The 19389-nt window shown below is 36.6% G+C and overlaps 1 protein-coding gene across 2 annotated transcripts in view; it reads right to left on the bottom strand.

Moving 5' to 3' along the window:
* PTPN3 (protein tyrosine phosphatase non-receptor type 3) overlaps window positions 1-19389 on the bottom strand; it is a 91171-nt gene that overhangs the window by 45831 nt on the left and 25951 nt on the right. For both annotated transcript variants that reach the window (XM_009639937.2, XM_009639938.2), the window contains exons 8-11: window positions 19022-19109; window positions 12669-12757; window positions 7319-7382; window positions 2012-2184 (exon numbers count right to left, since the gene is read on the bottom strand). In XM_009639937.2, the coding sequence (XP_009638232.1) occupies window positions 2012-2184; window positions 7319-7382; window positions 12669-12757; window positions 19022-19109 (414 nt within the window). The remainder of the gene's footprint in view (window positions 1-2011; window positions 2185-7318; window positions 7383-12668; window positions 12758-19021; window positions 19110-19389) is intronic.

Here is a 19389-nt window from a genome sequence, read left to right as displayed (position 1 = left end):
CAAATGTTTGGTAAAAATTTGAATGACACTAAACCGGTACCCCTTGGAACTTGTACTGTTTTCTTTCTTAACTTTGCAAGAGTTGTGCAATGCCTGTGTGTGCACGTGTAAGTACAAGCATCAGGATTCTGAATCTGCAAATTTGAAAGAAATAAAGGGCTCTAGGACATGACAATCCTACAAGCTTTGAGAAAGTCACCTCCTCAAAACCTTCAATACAGGAAGAATAAGTTCGGATCACTTCATAGAGGAGCTAATTCTCAAAATAAGAATCTGTAAAACATTAGAAAATTAGACTACTGTTGATACAACTACTTATTTTTACTAGCTTCAGCTATGATCTAGTACCAGGTGAAAATATGGAATTCCACTCCAGCAGAAAACATAAGACTTTATCAGCCTTCTTACTGTTGGACAGCCCTCATGGGTTAACTGCTTCATTTACAAGTGATACTAGTCCACTTGGTATGAATTTCTGCAGTGTCTGAAGAGACATGACAGTATGAAAAGCCAGCCAGCCACCGGTCTGGGAAGCTATTTGAAGCATGATGACATCATTCAAAAGTTGAAGCTTATCCAAATAGGAAAGAGAGAATCAGTCTGACAAATTAAACGTAAAGTTAAACTGTTAAGGGAACACAAGGCAAAAAAACCCACAAACACACACCACCCACAAGCAAACTATAAAATACTTCTCCAGAAATCATCAGAACAAGCAGGTTTCTAGAGAGTCTACAGAGACTACAGATGATCAAAGGACCAAAGAACCCTCCAAAATCTCACATTCAGAGAAGATAATGGCATAAGAGTTTCTTTTTCATTCACTATTAATATGAATATGTTTCATGACAGAATTTTTTTCAGGGGTGGGGTGGGGATGGGGCGCAGACAAGACAGACACACGACATGACACTTTTGTAGCTGAATTGCTGATAAATGAAACAACAGAACAAATCAATAATGAAATAAATCACTGGGACTGATAGAAAAATCTAAAAGCCTCTCCGAAGAAACAGTAGAACTACTTGAGTGTAACCTCCCAACTTTAAACTAGTGATTTAGTCTACTCAAGATTTCAAAAAGACATTTGACAAAGTCCCTTAAACCCATAAAGAAACTAAGGAGCCAGGGAATGAGGTCCTCACTTGGAGGAACTACCTGTTCACTCGTGATTCAAAAGAGAGAATAGGAAAAAATGTTTTAGATTTATAGTGAAAAAAGATCTAGCGAAAAGAGCGAACAAAGTTTCCTGAAGATATTATTCACATGGGACAACAAAAATAAAGGTCAATTGTGAAGAAATGCAGGACATTACAACATCAAGTGACTAGACAAAAAAGCTAGCAGATGAAGTTTAATGAAGGTAGAGCCCAGTTGGTGCATATGGGAAGTAACAACCCCAATTTCATATAGCAAAAAGACAGGCTCTGAAGTCTTACTTTTGGGGAACTAGATCTTAGATACCCGTAGGAAACTACCAGCTCCATGACTAGCAGAACACAATGAAGCAAATAAAAGATTAGAAGTGTCACAGAAGTGGTATTTTGAATGCTTGGGTGGGACAAAGCTTTTGATCTTGATGTCAGTATTAAGCGGTTGGTATAATACACTCCATAAATTGCCCTGACATATTAAACAGATTGTACATAAGACACTAAGGGGTAAGCAGTTCAAAACAAAACCGTTCTGCAAATTCTCTTATGGGATCATTAGCTACATGACTTTTTTACTTTCCAATGTTTTGATACCTCAAACTGAAACAGAAAGTTGAAAAAATACCAGTAAAACATATTCAAATGCCATTTTAGGAAACTATAGGAAAAGTTCTATTGTAGTGACACCAAATTGCAGAAACTGAAACCAGCACTATATATCTCGTCAAATGGTTCACATACAGACTGGGATGCAGCTGTGGGCAGAACTGAACTCTGCCACTCCAACTTGAGCTATCACTGACACAAATATTCACATTCCCATTACAAAGCAAAACATGCTTTCACACAATACTTACTTTGCTGGATTTCTAGAACCCAGGGTCCAATAATGTGACAATATCTTCTTTTCATGAGGTAGTGACTTCTTTGCCTGAAAAAATGTGTGATGCTCTACACAAGATTTCCACAGATTTTTGCATGCTCTGTAATTTAACATGTTGAAGGCAACAATATGCTCTCTGGATTCATTCTGTAACAGAAGGAAATACCATGTTTCAATATATACAAGCAGATCAAACACAGTAAACAAGCTCATAAAACAATAAAATTACTTTTAGCTTAAATAGGAAAAACGGATTTAGAAAAACAAAAAAAGAATCAGCATATAGTAGATTTTGAGATAGAGATGGACAAGAAAGCCCTGTGACTATACGAAATTCTAAACTGTACAATGAACACTTTAAAAGTTTAAGCAATACTGGAAAATTATTAAGTTTTTCGGTTCCTAATCCTTACAGTGTTAATGGAATATTTAACTTGAGTGGTAAAGATTTTGTATATGTGAGCGTAATATTAAACAGCTAAATATAGCTTCAGGTTTCCAGTCAGATCTTGACCTCCTATGACAAACAAAACTCTTTTAAACATTCCATCAAGGGTGCAATGTGCAACGGAAAAAAAACACCTCAGTCTTTGAATTCAAACTCTTCATATCAGGCTTCAATTCAATCATTTCCTTTTAAGAGCCATAGTATGCAAAAAGCATCTGCTTGACAGTCTTTTAGAAGATACTAAAGATGTTAACAGTGATCCACCCTGGGGGAAAGAAAGTAGTTGTGATGGGACCAGAGCTGCTGCTACTGCTATTCAAATCCAGTCCTGCTTTGTGGATGATAGCATTAGGGCACAATGAGGAGATCAAAAGGAAGCAGAATACAAAGCTTGTGTGTCTTGGTGCAAACTCTTACTTGTAACCTCAGTGATAAAGTGCCAGTGAAACACAGGTGTAACAATTGTGTCACCCACATTTTTGCCCTCGCCAACCATAGCACTTGTTGAGCTATTTCAGATCCCAAGAGTTTTGCACAAGACACAGCTTTGGTTAGTTAATATAGTTATTGATGCAAAGAAAGTGGAACAAAGAGTAAAGGAAAGAGGAGAAAGGAAGATAACATGAGGCCTGAGTTAACTGCTATCACAGCTCAGCATTTGAGTAGAAAAAAAGCAAATTTTTGATCGATTTCATCTCTCATCTTTTCAAGCTGCTCTGAATTATGACTGATTTTTAACACGTCAGCGTACAATTAGGCAGGCGACCATCTCAGTAAAGCTCTCTTTCTAGCTCATGCTTTGGAGAAAGGATTTGGGTTGCAAAGCCTTTTTATCAAAGGACTCAGACTCTTTCTTATACAAGTCCAGCAAGAAATAGAGGTTGCACCTGGATAAAACCTTGATTTTGGTTGCCATCGTCCTTTTGTTTGTTCACAGCAATGATCCTACTGGGAAGTAACTACAAACCATTTTGGCTGGAATAATCAACCTGTTTTTCTCATATTCTTTTTATTTCTAGGCAACATTTTACAACTGGCATCAATGCTACATTCTGCAAGTCACTTCAGGACTAGTTTAGAGAATCTATGACTGATGTCACTATTTTAGAAAACCAATGAGAACCTCAAGAGAAAGACAAAAAGGATTTCCCCCTTGATTTGACATAGGTACTGCAAAACATTAACTGATTTCAATCTTTTAGGCATGTTTTCCCTATATCTATTAAAACATTTAAATTTTTTAAGTAGGGTTTGCTATTTGAGCCTCATGCAACTGGAACCAATCATCTTTGCCAATTCATCACAGTTGCTTCTAATTAGCAAAAATAAAGCATGCAAGCATAGTGAAATTTTAACTCAGAATTTCTTGCAATAAAAAAAGCAGACATTGCTTAAAGATATGACAAATGGCATTTCTCACATATGCTCTTGTTGGCTGAATACCATTTGAGGCATTTTACACTACTCCAGAAGACAAATAAAAGGATGTGTATAGTTATTTTAGTAATGGATCTTGCTCTCTTATCCACAAGTACATTCTTCCCAACTGTTGTCACAGAACCTTCCTAAAAGTTTCCAAGTAGGCTAAAAGTTTAAATACAGGCTTATACTAGGATAAATACTTTCAGAAGTTTCAGAAAAACTTAGTCAATTTTTAAATTAACAAAATCTTTTGTTACCAAACCATATGGCTCACTAATAGGCCACCTTGCATGTCATGCTATTAAATCGATGCACCATTTTAAAGACCAAGAACTCAAGGATCTAGTGCCTATCATACTTCTCAACTCAAGTTTCAAAAGAATGGTATTTTAATAGTTACCAAGAAATGAGGATTAGAGACATTTGTGACCTTTGAGGTAAAAGGAACAATTCTCATTAGCTAAAGTGAGTCTCCTGCTATTTCAGCGTCAGGGAAGAACTTCGATCAGATATATGCCTATTCCATTCACAGAGAATTTCGAAGTATCTACAGCATAGCAAGTAAAAACATGTTTTAATACACGGAAAATGAAGTTGTTTTTAAGCGCTAGATAAGCAAACTGGATATAAAGTTTCATTGCTGCAAGCTTTAAAATGCTGCCTGTAAACCGCCATAGTTCCTATTCCTACCTTAAATCTTGCACCCTTCATTAAGTCTACATATCATGAGCTTTTATAGCATCAGACATTCACTGATTCATCAGTCTTGCTCCTCAGTCCTTATGCAGTTCTTCAACAGAAACAGAAGTACTGCATACTTCTGTCAAGTAGCTGATCAACCAACTGAAGCAGTGGGAGGGTAAAAGAGGTGAGTAGCAGGAAGACAGTGAGATAAGGCAAGTTGAGTCTACAGAACAGGGGCATAAGGAAAGAAAAAAAGGAATAAGAGAAATAAGGAGAATAAATCAATGAAATGTGGCACATCCCAGATGACTGCAAATTTGTAGTCTTTGAGAACTTTCTGTAGATTTTTGAATTAAATCTACATATGACATAAAAACCCCTGAAATGTTACAGTGCTGTTGCCATCTTTAGTAAAATTTTGCCTACTAATATGCAGTATCTGCTCTGCTTTCCCCATCTTCTTCCACCTTCCTTACTTTCAGCCTCATTTACTTGCTCCCTCCCACACTTCCAAGCAAAACATCTGACAAATCCAAAACCTGATGTAATCTCAGTCATCTGCCCTCACAAACCCCTCGAGCAAGCCACCATTCTGGAGAAAACCCCTAGCAGTCCAGCTGCCCCCTCACTCCCATTGCACTGTGACAGCAAGCTTTTCAAGCAATAACACTGAAGTACTCCAGGCATGAAGACTTGCTGCCCTAAATTTCAGGCACAGTAGGCTATCTGACAAGGATGGATATATCCAGAGATTTAATAAGCACACCTGGTCTGCTTTTTCACATCTACTGAGCAGAAGTAAAAAGGTCACGTGGCTGGCCTTATTTTTCCTACAGTTCTGTAGCTCTCTAAGCATGCATTACTGTAATCTCAGTGCATTCTCAAATGAAGAACTATGATCACTTAGGAGGAGATCAGTTAAACGAATCAAGGGCCTTGAGCCGTCATCATTTAACAACAGCTTAACTGAACCAACTTTAAGAATGCTGCCCTCTTCAAAGGTGACACAGGTCTCCAGAAAGAGAAATTCAACTTTTGACAGCAGTAAAGTCTTTATGCAATGAACACATACATTCTAAATGATCTTTGAGTCCAGCGACTGTTACATATTGACCCTTTATTCCACCATATCGCCCCAAAACTGTAAGCACCCTCATTTTACTATCCATTGTTACTAACCACTGAGTTCTGTTCCTACACATATTCTCACAGACACATTTGGAAATTGCTGTCAATTGCTGATATTTGTATACTTGAAGGTATTTTGAATTTATGAAGACTCCTTACCAGTAAATTTTTAATCCTCAAACCTAGAAGAAGCTAATACTTGTGAGTATCATACAATTACACTGAGTGTAATACAAACGCAATTACACTCATAAGCTAGTAGAATGGTTTGCCAACCACTCATTTCTTCATACAGTGAAATACATTTGAACAGACTGAGACAAGTTTACATATAAACAATATGTTTAGAAACTTACAGCTTACAGAAAACTTAAGACCCCTCTATGGTGGGTTAGGACACATTCTCTCAAAAGAGAGCACAGTTTCATTTCTGCATGCTATGTGTGTAAGCAGTGCAGTAACACTCTAGATACTAACTTTGTTTACACAAGAGCCCTGAAAATTAAGAAAGTGTACATTCCTCAAATTTGGGGATACCCACCGACAAACTGGGGGGGGGAGGGAGAAAAGATGAAAATACTATCCTTCGGGGTAAAAAAAAAAAGCTTCCCTAGCAATTTGTGTTCAGCAGACCTTCTAATCAATGAGGGTCAAGAGGTCTTCTTGTAACAGCTCCTAGCAGTTTAAGAACGTGTTTACTACAAGAGCCTTCATAAAGTTTAGGTATAAGTTAACACTTACCTCTTACTATCCGAGTTCTGTCCTCAACTGAATTAAAATACCTATAATGGTCAATAATTTCCATATTTTCTCCTGTCATATTAAATATTCTCTTCCTCAAAAAGGTAGCTTAATTTATCTGTTTGTATTGTACCAGTAAAGTACTGTAATCAAGATTATTTTTTTCTGTTAAATAGCCTAATATTACAACCATTCTGCAAAAAGAACAAAGCATTATGAAGTCTACTTTTAAATATTCTATTGTACATCAGTTTTGTCAACTATCTTCACATATTTTGCCAACTTCTAAAGTGCCCCATGTTAAACTTGGCAGGACATGCAGCATCCCCCTTTCCAGCCTCATGTCTTTCAGCTGCAGAGTTCCTTTTCTCCAGTTACCTTCCTTTCTCCCACAACTCTGAGCCCCATAAGCAGAAGGGACCTCATACAGTCCTCCTAGATGGGATAAGCAGCTGTTTAGTAGATTCACTGCAGCAAGACACTCTGCTGGGCAGGGAGAGCATCAAAGAAAAGAGCAGCAGATGCTGGAAAGATCAAGGGAAATATGCTAGGTTACAAAATACTGGAGAAAGGATGAATATCTGCATTTCCCCCAGGTCTGCAAGGGAGAATAAACCTGCATGGCTAAGCTATAGTCAGTCCAACAGACTGAATGTGAAAAGATTCCATGCTGGAAAGGAAACTAAAGAGGGAAACAGAGCGAGCATAAAAAAGACCACAATAGCAACAGCAAGTTAACAAAACAGAATTTCAAAGGCAAGTTAATACGAGTCTTTTGTTGTCTTAACATTTAAGGCAAAAAAACCCCAAAACCTGAACGTGACCACTTGAGCAGAACAAGATCAAATGATTACTTACATGTTTTTGCCGTTGTTGTATAAAAAACTTTTTCCTTTTAAAGGAAATTTTTAAAATGTTCACCCTAAAAGAAAGAAAGAGACCATGAAATGCTGAACAATGTTTCGAGGGGGGAAAAAAAAAATGAAAAATAATACTGTGTACAGCAAGGCTAAAAGATTATAAATATTCAATTAATAATATGCAACCATCTCCTGTGTTGAGTGGCAAATAGGTGTCGAGAAACTCAAAGCAAAAATTTTGGCTAAGGAAAGGCCTTTTAAAAATTGTGATTCTTCCTCATTTACTCTTTAAATAGCTCACATAGCAATTCTCTCCCACCAAATCTATTCTTGCAGCAAAAACTTGATGATATCCTTTACTAATCCACACGAATGTTAAATGTGTCAAGTTTGTGTAACTTAAGAATCATATGACAACTGTGACTAAAGGAACAAAATTTAAGACCCTAATGACATGACAGGATCGGTCATACAACATCAAATTTCCCAGACACTTCACAGAATTGTCTTTGTAATGTGAAAAATATCATGTACTTGTATTAATAACTAAACAAACATTGTAGTTCAAATCATAACTGCAGAAGGATGGAAACTGTAAGAATGGGCGTTAATACATTTTTCACTTCAATTATTAACATTGCTGCATAATTTATGTGGTAATATTAAACAGAACTGAACACCTCTTTTCTATATATACATCATATGAATAAAGATTTTCTAAGGTAAGAATTAGTTGGAATTGGTGCTCAAGCAATTTTCATTTTAATTATATGCTTATCAGTTTTGCTAAATTAAACAAACTTCTAGGTGCCCACGCACCTTCCTACAGCAAAACAAGATTTGTCTAAAATACCCAAATTTTCTCTACAGTGTTTCAGTAACTGAAAACTTACACATTTTGGAGAAAGGAATCTATGATCAACTAGAATCACATGGATGCCTTGAGAAAGCTGTTTAAGGTCTGATCAAGTCATATCTACCTGAAAAACACCGTCTACACACCATGAAAGGGTTTTGGAAGGTTGCTGCTAAAAGTCTCAGGATATTCTCATCAACTGATAATGTTTCACAGCATGTTGTATCTCATCGGGTCTGAGCTATATTGAAGATCATGTCAGTTCTTACCACAGTTTCTGCATCACTCCCAGCAAGTGGGACAACGGCATATCATTCATTCCCCACTACCCGTGAGAGAGATGCACTTTAAGCACAGAACAACATTCCTCGTTTGTACAAGATTGGTATATTTGCCCATTACAAACAAGAAAGGTAGCAGAAGGAACAATCACACCTCCTGCACAAAAGAGGTGGAAAACTGAATGTGTGCTTGTTTCTGAAAATGCTTTTCTCCATCAATTATAGAACCACAAAACCCAGGAATTTCATTCACAACATTCTTTGGCAACCAGGCAAACTGTTGTGCAGGTTATTAGAAAGCTTAAATCACATCCATCTCTCCTGCCAGGCCAACTCTTGAAATACTCGTGCCATTTGACTTGCTACCTCAAGTGGCAATTATCTGTACTGCTCATCTAGAAGTTCTGGATTCTGAACTTCCCAATAAGTCATATAAACTTTCATTTGCATTTACCCAGATGCAACTCATTTATATATAAATCCTTTCTTAATCCTAGTGCTACTCCACCGAAACTAGTACCACTCAAGTTTTGCACTTCTGGTTCTTTCTTAACGCATTTCTTGACTTAGATTACACTTCAACAAGTAAGTTTTTTGAGTCACTCTCAGCTTACACAGTCACTGTCATGGTCTGGTTTTACCCTAATATAGAGCCAGCAGAAATGCAGGACACAGAAAACTAACCTTACAGACTCAGCAAAAACCCTCCCACCCAACAAAAAGGCAGACAGCATCCAAAAATACCAAAATTATCTCAATTCCTCCCTCTCCCCCACCCCTTTTTTCCTAAGAAAACCTACATGATTCACTGCATGACCACATAGTCACTTCAAGTCAAATCAAGGCTTTGAACCTCTTTATTCTGACTCTCCTCTAAGTAGAGCATCCCTCTCAATTCCATTCATTCTTCTTAAAGTACACCTAAACCTATTTAATTCAGTGACAAAGAACATTTGCTAATCTGACAGTTTTATTTAACATTAACTAAAAATCGTTTGCAATGTTACACATACAAGTTGAGTGAATGTTCCCATATAGCACAATCCACAAAAAAATCCAAGAGATTAAGGTATCAAAGGATTTAGATTTACCAAGTGCTTGAAGATGCCACATCCCAAACATGATCTGAATAGAACGCAGTTATTCTAACTGGTGACTCAGCTGCCCTTATCACTCACCAGTAATCTGTCCAGTGACTATGCAACATTCACAAGTGATTAAATTTCACAGTTTACTTGTAAAATGCTCAATACTTGTAGCATATTAATAATGATAATTTTTTGGGTCCTGTCTTTCACAAGGGTCAAAATAGATTTGTCATGAAGTGGGCAACGGAATTACTCATTTCTGATCAAACTGGCAGTTCTGTCCTAGAACTTAGTACTAACAGCTGGTATTTTTGACTTGAAGCAAAAATGTTTCTATAGGTAAATTCACTATGTGAGACTGAAGTTGTTTTTTTTAATTTTAACTAGCAACATAGAATGCATTCCTCTAGCAGTTTCTCTGATGTTTTCAAAGCAAAGAAACTGCATACACTGAATAGCATTTAATAAACAACCTTAATTGCTGCTGACGTAGAGTGCGCTTGTATGGTTTTGCCATTAAGATAATATTTTACTTGAAAAACGAATTTGGAAATTATCACAAACAGTTAAGCACCCTCAAGAATAACTTTCCAAATCATATAAAACACTGCATTAAATCCAGAGTTATTTTTTAAACCTGCCTTGACTTGCATTCCCTCTGACTGATCAGTCAGCTCCTTATGTAGGTTGCTTTGATTGAAAATCCTCCTTTTGCCAAGGCAGTACTCTCTCACTGCCTCTGTTCCTGAAAAGTTTTGGTCCCCTTTGACTACTACCATATGGCATAGTTGTATTATTGTCATCCACTAATGCTGCACAGTATTTCACTTGGTTTTGGCAAGAGTGCTTTGATGGTGTTTGCTGCCACCTTGAGTTCTACACGTTTATGGTGAAGCTTGCTTAGCCCATAGGAAAAACTACTTACTACAAATGGTGTTACATAAAAAGCCTAAATACTATTTCAACTGTCTGAATGTTGGTTTGGTTGGTTTTTTTGCATTCTCAGGCATATACTGTTCTGTAAGGAATCTCCTTACCCGCACACCTTCAGCCCAACCAAGATACATCAAAACACCAGACATTACAGAAGTATATCCTGCTTTGAGGTCTAAAAGGAAATTGAAAGTGTATACTACAAATACAGTGCAGGCTAGTCTGCTCTGGTTGACCTTCCTTGTTTGCTTGGTTTTGGTGGGCAGGGAATGAACACCATGCCTGCATGAAGAATTATGACTTAACTCATGCAAGAAGCCAGAAATAAAATATCAAAAAGTTACCCCCTATGTAGTGAGTTTTTGCTCCTTTCAAGTTGAGAAGATATTTTTAGAGAAAGAGTAGGAAAGCTTGGAACAATTGCATTAGCTGTCAGCTGAAAATATTGCTACCTAAACCACATATTTTAGAGTAGAAATTATTTGAACTGAAAAATCTGTGGGTTTTTTCCCCTCCGCTTTCTTTTTGTAAATGAGAATAGGTTTTTGCAAATAATGTTTTAGCTTTTGTGTTTTATTCCTCCAGGAGTAAAAGTAGCACAGGAAATTGTGGATTCTTCCTGCTTTGTGTGCTATAAAGCTCTGTCTCCCTTCCCAAAAAATCATATAGTTCTGGATTTTAAAATGCCATTGCTATGGTTTCCAGGATTACTACTATCCATTCATATCTCAGGTCACTAAGTTGGCACAAGACTTGCAGAAGACAGAAAATGTACCTCCAGCTGGCGTTTTTTGAAACCTGCAGCTGTTTAAAGAAGCCGAGATTCACATATGAAAGGGCAAAGCTCAGGGCACAAAGATGAAAGATAAAACTCTTTTATGCTTCAGTATGCATTAGAGATGGAAAAATAAAAGATGTCATTGTGCTATATGAGAGCTTTATTGACATATGTTTAGGATAGTTACAGTAGATCCAAGTGAGTTGAAAGACAACTCACTGCAAAGGAGAAAGAAAAATCCAGAGACTGTGCAGTACATTTTCCACTAAAAATAAATTGAAACCTATTTTATTGCTTTCCCATAGGAAATACTTGTTAGGTTGGGTTCATAATGAAAGGATGGAATGACTTGAATATTTAAGGAATATTGCTAAGCAGCAACTTTTTATATAATCAAGGAGCAAAAAGTAAGTATAACCCATTAGAATGCACTTTTCTGTCCCGATTAAGAAAATGTTCTCCAGAAAAACTGTTACAAATTATACTAGGAAATTATGCATAACGTGATAAAGCTAGACTTCATGAAGTGAAGTGCTCCTGCAGGGGGGTTGGACTAGATGACCTCTAGGGGTCCCTTCCAACCCAAAACATTCTATGATTCTATACAAAACAAATTCATATTTATTTTAAAAAAAGAAAGACTGGAAAAAATTCTTTCTGATCCAGTCCATAAACCTTAAGGAAAGGCCCAGTATCCATATAATTTCTAATTTATGTTATCATTTTTAGTATAGTATAAATAACAAAGCCCATGAATACTATAAATTACTATAACTAATTTCTAATGTCATTCACATTAGACATATCTCGTGCACATTGCTTCTTTGTAGAGATTATTTTCTACAGCACTGTCACATGTTTTCAGTATCATAGAATAATGTAAAGGTCTCTCCTCCAGAGACGCCAAAACTTGTTAACATTATATAGCCTTGTTTGATGTCATTTAAAAACTTGTCTAAATTATATTATCCTAGTTCCAGTAAATCTGAAACTCCAAATAACTCATTTTACATTTCTTTTCTGAGTAGCAATTATCTTCTTCCTGAATGACAGGATAAAATGATCAGACCATTAGCTGTAGAGCTTTACTAGTAATACTGATTTAAAAAAAAAAATACATTATTGGGTATAACAGCAGCAAATCTCTAAGACCACAAGGTCCTCCTAATCATGTACTGAGACCTCTATGTGAATTAACTTGATCAAGATTTCACACAGTGCAAGAAGTCCAACAGTCTGAGAGAATTAAAAGCCTAGGCAACAGGTTTAATTTTTTTCTCAGTGCAAGGAAATATCACAACACCCCATAAAGAACAAATTTATGTACTGTAGCCTTCTTTGGAATAAATGTTAAAGCAAATGGAAATATGATTGGAAAGACCAGACATTTCTTTACTAGTAAAGGAATTTACCAGGGATAGAAGCTTGTGCAGATGAGTTTTCTATATACAGCAATTCCACCGGATGCAATCCCAATCATGAGATCTAGATTATGGAGATCCTGCAAAAGAAAAATACTGTAAGAATACAGATGCAGTTTGTGTCATTCCCATTTAGCTACTTATAAATTAATTTTCAAGTTTTCTATACTTAAATTGCTACTCCTGAGGCAAAAATTCAATCACATATTTGGATTTTTTTTGTCATGCATCTATTTCCTTCCATCTACTAGGTATTATAAACTTCCACTCATTAAAACAAGTTTTCATATTCATCTTACTACACTAGATATTCTTTAGGTCAGAATCAGACTAAAGTATAAAGTCCAGCCTTATTAATTTAACCATGGGAAAGAAGTTGAAGTACTGCCCAAGATCAATCAGGCAAATGTCACAGAATTTTGGGAACTGAACACAAATGTCCTGATTCTAAGCTGTTTAAAAAGACAAAGGAAATAATTCCTTATTTTTTCCAAAAATGTCTTAGAAACAAAGACTGGGCAGGAGGTGACCACAATTCTGCATATGAGAGTATGCTAGAGTACTATACATGTGTACATAAATATTTGGTACACTAAACTGAATCCATTGCTAACTAAAACAAAAACTGTGCATTAGCTTAACGCACTCAACTGGAAAAATGCATCCATAAGTTTACAATCTTTTATATGTTTTGAGATACTGAAGGAGAAACACATGCTTACGTATAAGCAAACACTTGAGTTAAAAGAAAAAAAAGTGGGGAGAGGACACTGAATGGACAATTTGAGTCTAAACCCAAACATGTTGCAAAAGTTACAAATCTCGGCTTCTTATTTGTCTATGATCAACACACACTGATACACATACTGATACATTATTACATAAATTTCGAACAGAGCTGAGCGTATGCATAAATCTACATGTAAGTGTAGAACCCATTGGTTCAAAGGTTGGACTCAAAAGTAGTTTGAATTTTGTAAAAGATGGCCAAGGGTAATGTATTCTCTTAAAAGCCTTCAGTAGCTTAGCTGCTCCTCTAGATGGTACTCTGTACTCAGTTAATATGCACTTTTCTTGTATGTCCAATCCCAGTTTCTTTATATAAGGTACAGAAGAATAGAACAGACAGCATGTGCTCTAACAATACTGTGGAAAGCCTACAATAAATCCTTTAAAAACAGTTGAATAGAAGTGTGATACAGGCATATGAATAAATGAAGCTGAACCTAATTTACAATGTGATTTATAAACCTCCAGTGAAATACCACAGCAGTTCATAGGGAATGAGCACAAACTATTTAATACATAGTGCACTAACACTGAATACTAATGAGAGGAATACCAGTCCTATCTCTGAGAGTATAATAAAAGAAAATCATTAAGTAGGTAGCAGTCCAAATACACTTAACATCAAGGTACCCCAGAATCACCTGAAATTATTAATAATCCTCAGTAACCTGCTGCCCCACTTTGCCAAGAACTGCTCCTAGTGGAGCTGGTTGAATCTCCCTTGGAAGAAACTCCCAAACTGCCAGTTTATACCAGCATATAACAGGAATCCAGAACTAACGCCCCTTCTTTTTTTTAATATTTGGGGAGAAAACTGATGTAATTCAGGAGATGAATTTCACGTAATTTAGCTGTGTCCCCCGATACAGCCAACCTAAAGCAGGGCAGAAGCCTGTATTATTAGCACTTGGAGCTTACTCCAGGTTCCCACTTTTAAAAATCAATACTGTGAAGAAAACACAGCTTTAAGAAAAAAAGCTGAAAACCTGTATGTTTTAGCAGAAATCAAGGATTAGCTAAACACTTGATAGGATTAATTAGGCTAAACTACTTTATTTTCTCGGGGAGCCTTGTCAGTACGAAGTTCATTCCCCACCCCCGTCCGCCCCAGTCCAAAACACTAACCTCCCATGCTATTTGTTATAATGAATTCTCTTGTCTTAAAGCTAAGAAATCTGAAAACAAGATTTTGGACTAGTGTAAAGAAAGATGGTCTCCCAAAAGACAGATGATGTAGATGAGCAGTTATTTCCCTTTCAAAACATCTATGCTGTTAAATTGTATGACTAAGAATAACATTTTCTTTTTACCTGTTTCTTTATAGAGATAATAATTTAAAAAAAAAAAATATGATCATGCCAGGCATCTAGCTAGTTAAATATTGATTCACATTTGATTTCACTTACAATTACTATCTGGATTTTTGTAGATATGGGAATATTGATTCTACAAATTTCCTATCTTCATGTGTCTGAGTAAAAATGAAAGACGAGTTAACATCAGACTAATTATGGAGCAGATGAGATAGTGGTCCAGAGTCAAAAGGAGATTAGGAATTCAAGAAATCTCAGTACATTTCTAAGGTATTGAAATCACGCTCCCAAGCTTCTTAATACTATTTCATTTTTTAATATTACAATTTCAGCAGTTTGGCTTTATCCTCAGAAAAAAAGCAGAGGTGTTTGCAGATGAAAACTCAGCTTAATTCATTAATGGAAGTTTCAGGTTTAGCAAGTTACTAAAAAGAAAGCTCACACTTCTGCAAAATGTTTAACTTTGTACCATAAAACATTAAAACTAAGGAAACTGAATATTCATCTAGTCTTCAAAAAAGATTATCCAAAAGTATCCCACTTTCAACCACCAGTACAGGAGCACCAGCTTCTTTTGGCCATTAGTATAAAAGCCAGGTGTTACCTGGGTCCTCTGCCACACACAATCTAAGAGCACTAAGACTATTTTAGCAGCAAAGAGCTGAATCATAAGGATCCACAGATATAAAGCCTTTCAAAAAGCCACAGTTTAACTAGTCCCTACTATATCTGTTCAAAGCACTGGGATCTGACAGAACTGGAGGGGTGATTTAAGAGCAATACTAAGCGGGGGGAGGATATCAGGAGGCATGGCAAACATCCCTGCCAAAGCTGGGGTATAATGTGGTAGCCTCTGTGAAGAAGCGGCATATTGGGGGGGAGGTATCTAACCTTCACTACAAACTTCAGAAATAGACTGTTTCAAACTTCAGAAAAGTGTAATTTACAGCCAATGTGGGCTACCAGATGAGACCAAATGTTGAGGAGTATTCTTCTGCAGGACTGCTGCAGCACAGGCAAAACATCCAGCAAATGGAAGAATAATCTACCAGAAGACAAGGCTGAGAATGTCCATTCCAATATAATCCAGTGCTGTCACTTTTCCTATAGGCCTTCAGGAGCAGAATCAATGATAATGTGTTGGTTGAAAGGTTGCCGCAGGCATTCAGTCTAAACAATGACTTGTAACCAATGTTTTGAAAGTACAAAATTCCAGAGACAACTGATCACACCTCTACTAATAACCCCCCTTTCTCAGCTTCCGGCAATTTACAGCTAGAGGATTTCCTGGATCAAAAGCTTTTTGTATGTTTAATGGACTCCAGGGCATCTTTCTTCCACTGAACTGCCTAACTGCTCTTGATACCTATTTCACCTTGGTCATCCATTAAAATAGCAGTAATCCCCACAGTTCAATTGCAGCCATATGGATAAAGTTCCTTTTGCTTAAACCGGTCTCTTTCTAGGGAGACTGAAGCTCCTTAAATCTTTTATTTAAGTAAAAACTAGCAAGCAAGCAAAACAAAAAGTAATCAAAAAATTATTCATTATTCACATTCTCCATGCTGATGACCTGCTACAGAATTGTTATCCTTCTCTGTACTTTTCTTATTCCATGACCCACTTTGAGATAAGGAAGGGAAAGGAAGAACAAAACTCAATGCTCAAATTCTATCAAACCACAGATTTAAAAGGTGGCATGAGATTTTCTATTTTGCTTTCTATTTCCTTCCTAGCAGCTTTTAATTGTCTAGATGTTCAGTTCAAGTGCTAGAAAAACTGACCACTTCAACTATTTTCACCCTTCAAAAAACTGAATTGTGATAAAAATGTTAATTTGGACTGAAACAGTAGCAAGATGCTCTGCATCTTAGCAGCCTGGAATAGAGAAGGCTTTGATTTGAATCTGTACTCTATTTGATTCAGAACATGCAGTTTCGTGTCAGGAAGAACAGGGGCTCATGACTAATATTCCGACAACCCGTGAGCCCCAGGTCATTAAATATGAAACAATGCACGAAGGGGAAAAAACAAATAAAAATACACTGTTTAAGCAGATATCTCCAGAAGGTATTTCTGCTCAGATAGAGCAGCCTAGTACACTGCAATGAATTTTCATTTATTTGAAAGTGTCTGAATCCGCTCTAAACTATCCTCACTACTTGGCATGGGTATGACCACTACTGACATCCTGCATGTAGTTTGGTGGCCTACAATGCAGGAAGAATGTTGGAAGTTGAAGAACTTACAGAAATAGCATCCCATGAATATTAAAAGAATAGCCTCAAGATGAGGAACTCCTAGAGAGAGCTCAGAGGAGGGCAACAAGGATGATAAGGGGACTGGAGCACCTCCCCTATGAGGAAAGGCTGAGAGAGCCAGGCTTGTTCAGCCTGGAGAAGAGAAGGGTGAGAGGGGACCTCATCAACACATACAAATATTTTAAGAGTGGATGTCACGAGGATGAAGCTAGACTCTTTGCAGTGGTGCCCAGTGACAGGACAAGGGGCAATGGGCACAAACTGAAACATAAGAGGTTTCAGTTGAATATGAGGAAAAAACTTCTTTACTTTGAGGGTGACAGAGCACTGGAACAGGCTGCCCAGGGGGGTCGTGGAGTCTCCTTCTCTGGAGATATTCAAAACCCGCCTGGACAAATCCTGTGTAACATGCTCTGGGTGAACCTGCTTTAGCAGGAGGGTTGGACTAGATGATCTCCCGAGGTCCCTTCCAATCCTTGCCATTCTGTGATAGTCTTGGAAATTAATTTGGTTTATCAAAATACTAGGCTACAACAAAAGTTAAAAGGCATAGACTGATCCAGTTGAGTACATACAGAGAAATCTTAAGCGTGACAGTAAAGGGTTCTTCAATACAGCAGAAAGGTGACAGATGACCCAATGGACAGACAGTGAACCTAGACAGTCAGATTTAACAAGATGCCCATTTACCATTTAAAGGTAATCACCTTAGTAGAAATTGGGAAAGCTTTTACATTGTCCGAAGACACAAGAACAAAAGAAATTTTTTCACGTATGCTAGCTTACTTACCCACAACCAATGCATGTGAACCAAGATATTGGATCACCTTTAACAGTTATCACATAACAGTCACTTCTCCTGATACTCATATCAGATGGTATGAGTACAGACAGTTCATATTTTTATTACTTCAATTATTGCCTTTCCTTTGTACTTTTCCCCATCCTTAAAAAAAGGCCTCTGTTGTTTGAGCATTGTATTTCATGAATATGAATGTAATTACAGTGGCTTTATACAGGAGTACTCTAGGAATTCTTAGAAATCTAATGCAACACTCACTTATTTGTAGTAGCATAAAGAAAAAACAGAAGAAAACATCATGCTGAAGGAAGAAAATGACCTTTTCTATCCCTTCTATCATTACAGAAATTGATGAATTTTTCATTAAATTTCTCGCTGTCAGGATTATTAACAAACCTCAGAAAAATGTTAGGAAAAATCGTAGTTGTCTTCATTTAGGAGTCCAATCACCTGCACTACACTTCATTAATTTTTTATAGTACAAGCTTTATGCCAAAATAATTTTCTATTACATAAAAGCACAAATGGTAGCTTGCATACTAGGATGCAGTTAAAAAAAAAAAAAAAAGGTATTTTGGGGATTTGTCTCAGACAGCTAGTCTAATCAAACAATTAAATCCCAGTAGCCAGTGAAATACTAGGACATGTTTCTTATTGATGCACACCCTGTATCTGAAAGATTTCAAATACATTTTTAGTGGTCATCTTTCACTCTGTTAAATACTGCTTAGATTTAGCCTGGAGTCAGGGTATACAGGAATAATAATCATCCTCCTCCTCATCCTCATCTCTATATTCTTAACACTGTGTTAGAAATTCAGAGAAAGTAAACTCTTAAAATACCTGCCAACTACATCATAGCACTAAACAGAGCATTCATTTTCTTTCATGCTAAGACATTCATAAACTTCAGTAACATTATTAAGAAAAATATATTGCAGTATTGAAACAATTTATCTTAAAAATACATTGTTACTCTTTTGAGGAGATCTAGCTTATTCGGTTGAAATTCCAGCACCTATGTTACACAGAAATTATTGAAAAATTACTCAACTCTTTAATTAAAAATAACACATTATAAAGTCAATACTTAAATGCTACTGGTTTTACTGCTATTAAGTTCATGTAAAAAAAGCACATAATTTTTTTTCTAAGTGAAAAATCACGATTTAAACATACTCTACCACTGTGCAATTCCACTCCATAGAATTCAAGTGTTCGTGCTATATTTATATAGCAGGACTCTGCTTCAGATTGCTTGAGGCCACTGAAAGATGAGGAAAAAAAAAAAAAAAAAAAAGGACCATAGTTACAAATAAAAGACATGATATTATATTTATTCCAAATGCAGAAAAACAGAAGAATCCCACAGCCTGGTGTCTCACCTCATTAACTAGTGACACAAGTTCTTCATTGGTAAAGGCCCTCCTAACTTCTCTCAAGAATCGAGCAAGTTATTCACAGTGTAATTACCTTACCCATTCCATACCAGTTCTTTTCAGAAACATAATTTGTATCTGTTTTGTTTAAAGGAATGAGGAATTGAT

The sequence above is a fragment of the Egretta garzetta genome, unplaced genomic scaffold, assembly GCF_000687185.1.
Source record: "Egretta garzetta isolate BGI_Z169 unplaced genomic scaffold, ASM68718v1 scaffold405, whole genome shotgun sequence".
NCBI lineage: Eukaryota > Metazoa > Chordata > Aves > Pelecaniformes > Ardeidae > Egretta > Egretta garzetta.
The sequence above is the reverse complement of the archived record's forward strand: the minus strand, read 5'-3'. Positions and strand labels throughout refer to the sequence as shown.